General features: G+C 45.5%; 1 protein-coding gene across 3 annotated transcripts in view; it reads right to left on the bottom strand.

Annotated features, from left to right (window-relative positions):
* fbxw4 (F-box and WD repeat domain containing 4) overlaps nt 1-12,105 on the bottom strand; it is a 44,132-nt gene that overhangs the window by 7,360 nt on the left and 24,667 nt on the right. For 2 of the 3 annotated variants that reach the window (XM_069174716.1, XM_069174713.1), the window contains exon 6: nt 10,877-10,942. The exons of the other annotated variant lie outside the window; for it this stretch is intronic. In XM_069174716.1, the coding sequence (XP_069030817.1) occupies nt 10,877-10,942 (66 nt within the window). The remainder of the gene's footprint in view (nt 1-10,876; nt 10,943-12,105) is intronic. 3 annotated transcript variants of the gene reach the window in all.

Below are 12,105 nucleotides of genomic sequence, written 5' to 3'. Positions count from 1 at the left end.
CCCGCGCCCTGGAGCTCAATCTGCAGGCTTGGGCTGGTAATCCCCAAGCCTTACCCCAGGGGGCCTTCTTATTGGGCTGGGGTTTTCCCCACAGGGTGCCTTATTGGGTGAGAGCTTTCTCATTGCCAGGGTCTCATGACTAAGCCAGGGCCAATGGGGAGTCTGTGATGAGGCAGAGTTTGTGTCTGTGTGGGGCAGTTGTGGGGTAGTGACCCCTCATTTTCCCCTTACCACTAAAACCAAGGAGCTTAGCACATGCCACACAAAAAGAAACTTCTTCGAGCCAAAGGGATATGAGCCGGTCCATTCACGACTAAATAATGATGTCTCCATCGCAGCGCTGCCGCTGAAAAAAGATCATCAATTCATAACCTCTGAAATCCTTCAAACGGGATGATTACGATCCGCTGTGACAAAAAGGAGTCCAAAACAGTTACAAACACCTGTGAGAGGAAAATAAAAGCTTGGTTTCCATAAAATGTACCTGACATCTGTGCAGGGATCTTAAAGGCAGTAATAGCACCGTGCAATGAGCTGGTGCACCGTGCAAAACAGCAGGGATTCTCAAATTGGTAGGTCACTGGCGTTTATGGGCCGTGTGTGATTACAGGATGGAGGCATAAGCATATAATCTGTCAAAATGACCGTATCTGTTAGTGAGCAGCGGCGCGATGTTCTGATCTGACCATCCTTTCTGTCGCTCGTCTCAGTCCGTCATGTAAAATACCCGAGTCTGACTGTCTGAGTCATAACCGGCCCGCGAAGAGTTAATGATGCACTCAGGAGAACATGCCAGCAGAAAGATCACAGGCTGGCTCGTGTCAGGTACTTAAAGTCATCAACTCCCATCTAGTAATGACACGCCGCATGTAGGTTACATTAGAAGAAGTGGGCGGAGTTCATTAAAGTCTCCTGTTTCAGGGTCAAAGGTCACTACTTTTTTGTAACATGACAAAAAAAAGCTGCTGACATTTTTGATATGTTGACGTTCATGTCAGAAACGCTCCTATATATACTGTCCAATGTGAAGCAAATAAAAACTGTCAATTACACAAGTAGTTCTGACACAGAGATCTGATTGGTCAACATGCTCAAATCATGATGACATCACACCCTGCTCATCAATAGAAATATCACTATAGAATTAAAATTTAACTTCATATACGTTTCTACTTGTTCTAGATCTATTAAATGACCCATTTGGTGAAGTCGGGTCTCTTTTGGTCCTTTTTGGTCGCTCTGAGCACCCGTACCGTAACACCACGGATAGTCACGCACTTACAATCCTAGAGGAGGCTAGCTGGACCGGTTTGGTTTGAACACATGACACGGAGCTAAAATGTTAAAAACACATGAGAACATGGATATCTTTGTTCATCAGATATCTTTGTTCATCAGATATCTTTGTTCACCAGATATCTTTGTTCGCCAGATATCTTTGTTCATCAGATATCTTTGTTCATCAGATATCTTTGTCCATCAGATATCTTTGTTCATCAGATATCTTTGTTCACCAGATATCTTTGTTCACCAGATATCTTAGTTCATCAGATATCTTTGTTCATCAGATATCTTTGTTCCAACCAGACTGAGCTAGCTGATCAGTTTAGTGTTTCTATGTTCTGTATTTATTCAGTTGGAGACTAGAAATCCTCTCTGTTGCTAGGTGGTTGCTAAGGCTCCGACTACTTCCTGGAGTAGTAAACATTACATACGTTACATAAGAGTCTACTGACGCCACTGATTGTTTTCCAGTTGTTAGTCGTACCCGATCTGTTGCCATGGAAACAGACTCACCCCACAAAAGGTTTTATATTTTGAGAGCGAATTGCCCCACAATATGAACACATTTAGATTATGTTTTATTGAGATGGTAACTTCTTGTATAATTGTCATATACTTCAGTTATGCTTACTGATCTCAGTCCTGACCGCATCACTGTCGTGCCAATAATGCCGTCAAAACACACCCTCGTGTGTAATATTGCTTACTTAAGATGTAGTTGCAACTTGCAGTCAGTTTGTAATAAAATTAAATCAAGTTCTTCCACATTCAAATAAAAGGCAGCTGATTCTTTCTATTGTTGTTCAGCACATAACATGAATAGAACAAATCACAGTAAAAGACCAAAAACTACAATCTCTCAATGTCCTCTCCGCTTCAAGCTCACTGGTTCCAACTGAGGACGAAACTACAGTATTTAAAAACGGGGATTTTTATTCCACTCAGTAATTTGTTCATTTTAATCTGCAGTTTTTTACAACTCACAATAATTCAATTCAAATGTATTTCTATGACACCCTATTCACACCACAAGTCTTTTCAAAGTCATCACAACAGAACCAACAAACACTCTGTTACTGTTGTACCTGCTATAGCTGCTCTGAGCTTGTTTTACTGTCACGGCAAGCTGTTAAAGACGGAGGTAACATTTGGATAAGTGGGAGGTTCAAAGGTCATGGGTGGACAAGAAAGAGGCCTCATGGGATCCTGCCAACCTGCAAAAGCCATCATGGAGGCGGTGCAGCTCACAGACATGAGAGGAGTTCAGGGGAAAGCAACACCACTCAAACCGAAACTGCCACTAACACAGCGGACAGACTGACCAACTGGTTCACTGGAAAAAGTGAAATAATAAATAACATCCACTCACTTCCTCCAGTGGCTCTGTTCCAGCCTATTACAGTAAATTTTGGTCATAACCAATCATCATCCATCAGTGATGTCACCATCCATCAGTGATGTCATCATCCATCAGTGATGTCATCGTTGGTTTGTGAACGTTATGAACCTCCAGTTCAGATTCTGTCCGTCACCATCTTGCTAGTTCGGAGCGGTTCGGAGCAGGAAGTGACCATATTTGGACGAGCTGGGGGAGGAGCCAGAGGTGGATCTGACCGATCTGATCGGAAACCTGACGATACTACGTCCCGCCCACCGATAGCTGTAACCTGACTGCACCACAGGCCTGTCAATCAAACAGACACGCCCCCAAAAACAGGTGTTCTTGAATCTTCTTTTCTAATGAATGAGGGATTATTTTCAGATGGACCTCCAGAAAACTAAGAAGAAGGAGTGACTTTAGCTAACAACACCGAGAGAACTGATGGACACATTTTATTCACTTTGGATTTGATGAGAGAAGTTGAATGGGAGTCTATGGAGCCGGAGGTTTTTTGGAGCCGACCTCTAGTGGCACTCGCTGGTATTGCAGCTGAAGACACTTCTGCATCGGAAACATTTTTTGGAAATGTCTTTCATTCTGCTTTAATAAAAAACAAAACTGCCTTCTTAGTTGTCCACACAGTTTTCCAGTTCAGTGAGGGATTATTAGTTCCATACAAGTGTCACATTTAGTTTGATGTACAACTGTTTCCAAAGAAATGTTGGGACGCTGTGTAAAATGTAAATAAAAACAGAATGCAATGATTTACAAATTAAATGAACCCATATTTGATTGCAAATAGAAAAAAGACAACTTGTTTTATGAAAAACATATTCTCAATTTGAATTTGATGGCAGCAACACGTATCAACAAAGTTGTTCCAGGATCATGTTCACCGCTGTGTTGCATCACCTCTTCTTTTAACAACACTCTGTAAATGTTTGGGAACTGAGGAGACCGGTTTCTTGAGTTTTGAAAGTGAAATGTGGTCCCATTCTTGCCTGATTTAGGATTTCAGCTGCTCAACAGTTCAAGGTCTCCTTTGTTGTATTGTTCATGTCCTGATGCTCCAGATGTTTTCAATGATTGACAGGTCTGGACTGCAGGAGGCCAGTTTATCAGCGGACTCTTCAACTAGAGAACCATGCTGTTGGAATACGTGCAGAATGTGGTTGGACGTTGTTCTGCTGAAATAAACAAGACCTTCCCTGAAAGAGACGTTGTCTGGATGGCAGCATATGTTGCTCCAAAACCTGAATATATCATTCAGCATTAATGCTTCCTTCCAGATGTTCAAGCTACCCATGCCATGTGCACTAATGCATCCTGTACCATCACAGATGCTGGCTTCAGAACTGAGCTGATAACAAGCTGGATGGTCCCTCTCCTCTTTAACCTGGAGGATGCAGCGTCCATGATTTCCAAACAGAATCTCAGATTGTGATCCATCAGACCTCAGGACAGTTGTCCACTTCACCTCAGTCCATCTTCAATGATCTCGGTCCAGAGAAGGCGGCGGTGTTTCTGGATCATGTTTCTATCTGGTTTCTTCTTTGGAGAGTTTTAACATCATTTGTGGACGCAGCGATGAACTGTGTTCACAGACGATGGTTTTCACGAGTGTTCCTGAGCCCATGCAGTGATTTCCACTCCAGAATAGTGTGTTTTTAATGCAGTGCTGCCTGAGGGCCCGAAGATCACCACCATCCAATATTGGTTTCCAGCCTTGTCCCTTGTGTTCAGAGATTTCTCCAGATTCTCTGAATCTTTTAATGATATTATGAACCGTAGACGATGAAATCCACTAATTCTTTGTAGTTTTACGTTGAGGAACATTATTCTTAGATTGTTGAACTATTTTCCCAAACAGTCTTTCACAGAGTGGTGAACCTCTCCCCATCTTCACTGCTGAGAGATTCTGCCTCTCTGAAATCATCTTTTTTATACCCGATCATGTTACTGATCTGCTGCCATGGTAACCTAATTAGTTGAGTTTTTTTTATTTTTTATTTTTTTTATCTCAAAACTTTTCTAGTCTTTTGTTGACCCTGTCTCAACGTTTTTGAGACATGTTGCTGCCATCAGCCATCAAATTCAAAATGAGCACATTCTTTTCATAAAGCAATAACATTTCTCAGTTTCAACATTGGAAATGTTTTCAATAAAATATGGGTTCATGGGATTTGCAAATCATTGCATTCATTGGTTGTACTCACAAAGTTGATTAGATCCTGTTTGTTAACCACCCGACGGCTTTGTTGTTGCTTGGTTTTCACCATTTCCCATAAAACAAGAGAAAAAAGTGAAAACAGTCCGACGCCAGACTGATGAAGACGAGGCCGATGGAACGTTTGTTGAATTAAAGCATGGTACACCGGAAATAAATTGTGTTCCTGTTTTAATGGACTCAACTACGGCTTGATGTAAAAATTGTCATCAAAATGAAGAAGAATCACCTGGAAGTCGTCCGTTTCTGAGAGAAACAGTGACGCTGCTTGAGAACGAAGCAGCCGGAGCTGCAGAGTGGCAGCTACTTTGTGAGCTGGGCAGCCTGGAGGCCTCAGGGGGCACAGACTTAGTGATTGTTATGAAGGGGCAACTGACTGTGTGACACACAGGGTCTAAGTCCTGATTTAAGCCTGTCTGGCCTCACTGCAGGAGTCAGGTTGGCTTTAGGGGCCACACACACACACACAGGTTGTGAAAGGAATCATTAATGAATTGACAATGCTGAAAAAAATAGAAGAAGCTGAGGGCATTATCCTTTAGTGAGGGGACAGCTAAAGGAAAGCTGTGTGTGTGTGTGTTTTTGTGACACAAGTGGTTGGAGACTCTTGTAAAGTTAAGTCTGAGCTCTAAAACAGTAGCCTGGGGATGCACTGGGAAACTGGCCTTGTGGTCAAAAGCCATCAGACAGGTGGAGAAAAGGAGCCCCGCTGAGGTTTTTACTCACTAAAACAAACAGAGGGGAGCCGCGGAACCTGCTGCATGTCCACCCAATTTACCCCACACCTCCGAGCACAACAACGGCTGCAGGAATGTGAGCCTTCCTGGAGGAGATGGTGGAGGGGAGGGGCGCCGGCTACTGGGACCCGTCCACAATGAATGACCACCTTGGAAATGTCACATACACGCGTGCACTGCAAAGACAATATGGCTGCAATTTGTATAACAGAGCGTCCTCTCCTGATGCAGACATTTAACCCAGCTCCTTTCAGAGGCAGGAATGTGAGGAATCCTAGCCCGGCCATTTGATTGTAAAAAAGGAGGGCTCCTTTTCAGAGGGAACACAGGGGAATGTGGGATGTGATGGTCAGGCTGCTTTCTCTTTGATGCCTTTTCCCCCTTCTGTGTTTAACCATGAGCGAAGACGGTGTGAAAAAGTCGGGTGCTGCTCGGATGGCGCCCCTTGTGTGGGATCTCCCTCTGTACGGCTGATCAGAAGACTTCTTTGTCCCGCCGAGACGCAAAAAAAAAAAAAAAAGACAGAATTAATTGCAATGGGGGAAAAAGAGAAAGTGTTAAATGAAATAAAAATCAAAGCCACAAGAGCTGAATGGGAGTGCGGGCTTTACGCCCCCCCCTCTCAGCCTGTTGGTGCCAACCAGAGGAAAACGATCCTCACAGGAGACACAACAAGTTACATCGACACATTTCTGAGCAACACTTTAAAAAAAGAAAAGAAGCTCAAACCACACGTCCACAGACCGCAGTAGTAAAGACGGTGAATTCACAGCAGGTGAGTCAGAAAGCACCGGTCGCAGGTAAACCTGAGAAACAGTTGTTCTTGGAGCCGACAGAATGAGACGCTGGAAACTTTCAGAGAACTTCTCGCAGCTTGTTCAGGCATTGAAGTAAAATACAGTCTGTTATGGTTTGAAAAATGTCACAATTCAGGGTTCAGCATCAACAATAAAAACTAGTTGCTGCTTCCGCGGTGAGCCACGGCCTGTCAGAGCAGCACTTCCTGCTCGATCCGATATGAAACAACCCAACAGAGAAGACTTGTGTCTGTCCTCCGGCCGCCAAACATCTCCCACAACGACGCCACTATTTTGCTCAGAGACAGGAAGTGCGAGCTGGAATCCTTCCTGGAAGCGTGCGGTGTGTGTCTGTGATCTGGCCGCGGCAGCAGCTGTTTCGCTGGCTGCAGGTGGAGCAGCGTCCTGTTTATGATGTTTGGCTCAGATGAGCGTTGAATCAAAGGGCCGTGCGGTCGGGCTGATGCTCGGGGAGGGTGGGGCCGATGCCGGTGGGTGTGTAGGGGCGGACGGTGGTGTTTCTGGATGCAGCAGGTATCTGAAGGTGGTCATGAAGCTGTGGGTGAGTCAGTGTGTTTGTGTTCCTGCAGCTCACACCGAGGCGGTAAAACACAGGCTGTTCATTTCAAGTGGAAGGAAATCAGCCGAGAAACAAACCTTCAACAGCCGAACAAAGACAAAAGTGAAGTTTTAATCATCGAAGCGAAGGTCCAAAGAGAGACTCCGGCTTAAAAACCCCACGACAGACACGACCCCAAAAACACATCTTTTTGAAGCTTATTCTATAATTAATGAGCGATTATTTTCAGACGGACCGGCAGAACGCTGATAATAAGGAATGACGTTAGCGAATGACAGAAAACGTCATGAGGGAAGTTGAATGGGAGTCCGTCTTTGGAACTTCTGCATCGGCCTCATTTTTCAGAGCCGGAAGAAACGTCCACTTTTCTAAACAGTCTGCGGTCCAGATACTTTTGGTCTTCTCGTAAACACGCCGCGACCTGCTGAAAGTGGACTTTTCTTATTTTGGTGTACAGACGTGATGCTTGAAAAGCCCTCGTCAACGTCTTCGGCCTGAGATCACAGACGAAGGAAAACCTGCAGAGCTTTGGAGAGCGAGCGGACAGCTGAACACTCACCGAGGAAAAAAACTCAGAGGTGAGAAGCCCTGCAGGGCAAATTATCACCCCGATCACTCCGATCACCCCGATCACCCCGATCACCCCGATCACACCGATCACCCCGATCACTCCGATCACCCCGATCACCCCGATCACTCCGATCACACCGATCACTCCGATCACCCCGATCACCCCGATCACCCCGATCACTCCGATCACCCCGATCACTCCGATCACCCCGATCACCCCGATCACCCCGATCACTCCGATCACCCCGATCACTCCGATCACTCCGATCACCCCGATCACCCCGATCACTCCGATCACCCCGATCACCCCGATCACCCCGATCACTCCGATCACTCCGATCACCCCGATCACCCCGATCACTCCGATCACTCCGATCACCCCGATCACCCCGATCACCCCGATCACTCCGATCACTCCGATCACCCCGATCACCCCGATCACTCCGATCACCCCGATCACTCCGATCACTCCGATCACCCCGATCACCCCGATCACCCCGATCACCCCGATCACTCCGATCACCCCGATCACTCCGATCACTCCGATCACCCCGATCACTCCGATCACCCCGATCACCCCGATCACTCCGATCACCCCGATCCTCTCTCACCATGCAGCTGCATCAGACGTAGAATCCCTGCAGCAGACTGGGAGTCATTCATTACAGAACTTATCTTTTATGTCTATGATAAAGTTTTTGTTTTTTTATGAGGAACTTTTTTTTCAATAAATGTCCTCAGCATCCCACAGAGAGCTGCCAGACATCCAACGGTTGGTAACGTGGCCACTGAACTGTATAATCTGTTCTCTTTAGATTCACTTCCATGTCAGCAGTTCAGCTCTTCATGTTTGGACTTCAGAGGACACGGAGGTCTGCTCCACCTTGTAACCACCACAGCTTTCCTTCCCACCTGCCGCCCTCAGCGCAGCCGGCCCACCCATCCCTTCCTTCCCTCTCCTTGTCTTCTCCCCTCCTCGGATTTCCAGGCCGTTTGGGAACAGGAAGCAGCTTTTTGTGTCGGCCTGTTTTCATTGGCCCAGGTGAAGCTGGGAATTACAGAAGCCTTGTCAGGGATGTATCAGGTTTAAGCCTGGCCTTTCAAACACAGGAATTTTCAGAGGCCCCTCACTGCTCGCTGCAGACTGGTTTCATGGTGTTTCATGGTGTCCTCCAATCAGGGCTCCAGGTGGAGGGCCGCGCTGCTGCTGCGCTGACACAGTCATGTTTTACATGGACATCAATAGAAGACATGTAGGAGCATGAATGTTCGGTTGGTATCAGGTGTAGATAACTGATAACCACAGTGGGTTTAACCCATAATGCACTGCAGTTCTGTGTCTCCTCCACAGACCGGATATAAAAGTGTTCTTCCAGGTCTGTAAAATGGTTCTGATCCAGAAGTGTCTTCAGCTGCAATACCAGCGAGTGCCACTAGAGGTCGGCTCCAAAAAGCCTCCGGCTCCATAGACTCCCATTCAACTTCTCTCATCAAATCCAAAGTGAATAAAATGTGTCCATCAGTTATCTCGGTGTTGTTAGCTAAAGTCACTCCTTCTTCTTAGTTTTCTGGAGGTCCATCTGAAAATAATCCCTCATTCATCAGAAAAGAAGATTCAAGAAGACCTGTTTTTGGGGGCGTGTCTGTTTGATTGACAGGCCTGTGGTGCAGTCAGGTTACAGCTATCGGTGGGCGGGACGTAGTATCGTCAGGTTTCCAATCAGATCGGTCAGATCCACCGCTGGCTCCTCCCCCAGCTCGTCCAAATATGGTCACTTCCTGCTCCAAACCGCTCCGAACTAGCAAGATGGTGACGGACAGAATCTGAACTGGAGGATTCATAACGTTCATGAACCAACGATGACATCACTGATGGATGATGACATCACTGATGGTTGATGACATCACTGATGGATGGTGATTGAGACCTGCTGTCATCACGCTGCACTGAGAGTTGTACTGCTGTTCAGTGACATCAGGGGAACATCTTCATTCATGTCTGAAAAAAGTGAACACGACCGGCTGCTGCATGTCGATCTTTCAGTTCCTGTCAGCAAACACGGACTCAGAAAGAGCTTCTTCACGTTATCAGGGGACGTTTTAGAAACACGACACTGATGGAGATACTTCAAGTGGTTAAGTTTGAAATAAAAGACACTGAACTGTTCAGTTTCTGTGATCCTGGGTGATGAAGAGTGTCCTCCTCGGTTCCGCTCATGTTTCTGTCCTCACACAGCTGCACCTGCTTTTCAGGACTTGCTCCTCAGAAATATTTCAAAAAGACTAAATTAGACTTTCTCGTGAGCTCTGCAGCCACATTTTGGACGTTTGTTGTCCATCCTGGTGCTGACATGAAGGTTATCAGCTGCTGGTAGACGTGACTGTGATTAAATGCTAAATTTTATATTTAAATTTTTCCCACCCAGATCTATAAATAACAAGGCCAGGAGTCAGGCAGTAGAGGGGCGGAGCTTCAGGCCTGCTTACACTGGATTACAGGTTATTCACACTTTTTACTGTATTTTTGGTTTTTATTTCCAGTTTAGTTTATAATATGTTTTAAAAGTGGGTTTTTGAAAATGATGAGTTTAGTTTTTATTCAGTTTGGTGTTTGCTTCAGAAAAAGTCTGGAGTGATAAAAACTCAACAATAGAAAACGTCTCCACAGTGAGGACATGTGAACAACCAGCCACGATGCAACTGGAAAAAACAACAACGACAACAAGAAGAGCACACATACGGAGCGGTTCCTCTTGTTTCTGTTTTCCCTGAGAGCAGCTGGGTGCTCTGTCGAGGGATTGTTCCCCTTTCAGAAATCTCCCCCTCTCATCAGTTGCTTCCTCCTGACTCCCGCTGCCATGACAACAGCTGTGGACAGCCTGACAACCCGCCACAGCCGCTGCCTGCTGATGTAAAACTGTCCTAATGTACAGCATGAATACTCATAAACTGACAAAAAGTAAGGACAGCTTCTCTAGAATTTCAGTTTGGATTAGTTGTGTTTTTTTTGTGTGTGTAAAGCCGTGTTTTTATTTCAGTTAATGAGAATGTTTTTTTCCACATCTAGTTTGTGTCCTTCAGTAGTTTTTATTGCTGTTCTCAGCTGCTGCCAAGTAAAGAGTCAAAGAGTAACTGCATCTGATGACTTTGTCTCTTTTGTCTGTTTACGGTTGTGTAAAGGACAGCCACACTGAACCCTGTCTCTCTCTGTGTCCAACGACATCATCAGCACCTGACATCAACATCTGATGGACATCTGACAGGATCATGAAAGAGCACTGAAACAAATTCATGACTCACCGTTCAACGTCCCAGATACGAAGAGGGGAGGAGTCCTCGCAGCATGCAGTGCCTGTTACAAAGGAGCTGGACAGAGGGACAGAGAGACAGAGAGACAGAGGGAGACAGAGACAGAGGGACAGAGGGAGACAGAGACAGAGGGAGACAGAGAGACAGAGAGACAGAGGGAGACAGAGACAGAGGGACAGAGGGACAGAGGGAGACAGAGACAGAGGGAGACAGAGAGACAGAGAAAGTGTGAGACAGAGAGACAGAAAGAGACAGAGGGACAGAGAGACAGAGGGACAGAGCGACAGAGAGAGACAGAGCGACAGAGAGAGACAGAGGGACAGAGAGAGACAGAGGGACAGAGAGACAGAGGGACAGAGCGACAGAGAGAGACACAGGGACAGAGAGAGACAGAGAGACAGAGGGACAGAGAGACAGAGGGACAGAGAGAGACAGAGGGACAGAGAGAGACAGAGGGGGACACAGACAGAGAGATATCTTATAAAGTGTATTCAAAGCAGCTCAAGTGAAACCCAGAGCAAACACTAACAGAGGGAATATGTTATTTTCTGGAACGTATTATTCATACAACAGGAAGGTGGAAGTGACTGAAGAGAATCTCCACCTCGTTACTAACATGTCAGTCATTAAATCGGAGTCACCTGCAACTACAACCCTGTTTCCAAAAGAGTTGGGATGTAAAACAACCCTGAATGCAGTGATTTATTGAAAATAGACCAAAGACAACATATCAAGTGCTGAAACTGAGAAATGTTATTGTTTTATGAAAAATATGTGCTTATTTTGAATTTGATGGCAGCAACATGTTTTAAAAATGTTGGGACAGGATCATGTTCACCACCGTGCTGTATCATCTCTTCTTTTCACAACACTCTGTAAACGTTTGGGAACTGAGGAGACCAGTTTCTGGAGTTTTGAAAGTGAAATGTGGTCCCGTTCTTACCTGATGTAGGATTTCAGCTGCTCAACAGTTCAGGGTCTCCTTTGTCATATTTCTTTATATTTCATGATACGCCACATGTTATAAATGGGTGACAGGTCTGGACTGCAGGAGGTCAGTTTGGTACCAGCACTACCATCCTCTCCTATACTCACTTTTCTCAATCATGTTACTGATCTGTTGGCAATTAACCTAATTAGTTGTGAGATGTTCAACCAGGTGTTTTATAAAAAAATCTTTACACAACTTTTCCAGTCTTGTTGATCCATCCCAACTTTTG

This window comes from Embiotoca jacksoni, unplaced genomic scaffold, assembly GCF_022577435.1.
Source record: "Embiotoca jacksoni isolate LCO1_2020_lvr unplaced genomic scaffold, fEmbJac1.0.p SCAF_60, whole genome shotgun sequence".
Taxonomy (NCBI): Eukaryota; Metazoa; Chordata; class Actinopteri; family Embiotocidae; genus Embiotoca; species Embiotoca jacksoni.
The sequence above is the reverse complement of the archived record's forward strand: the minus strand, read 5'-3'. Positions and strand labels throughout refer to the sequence as shown.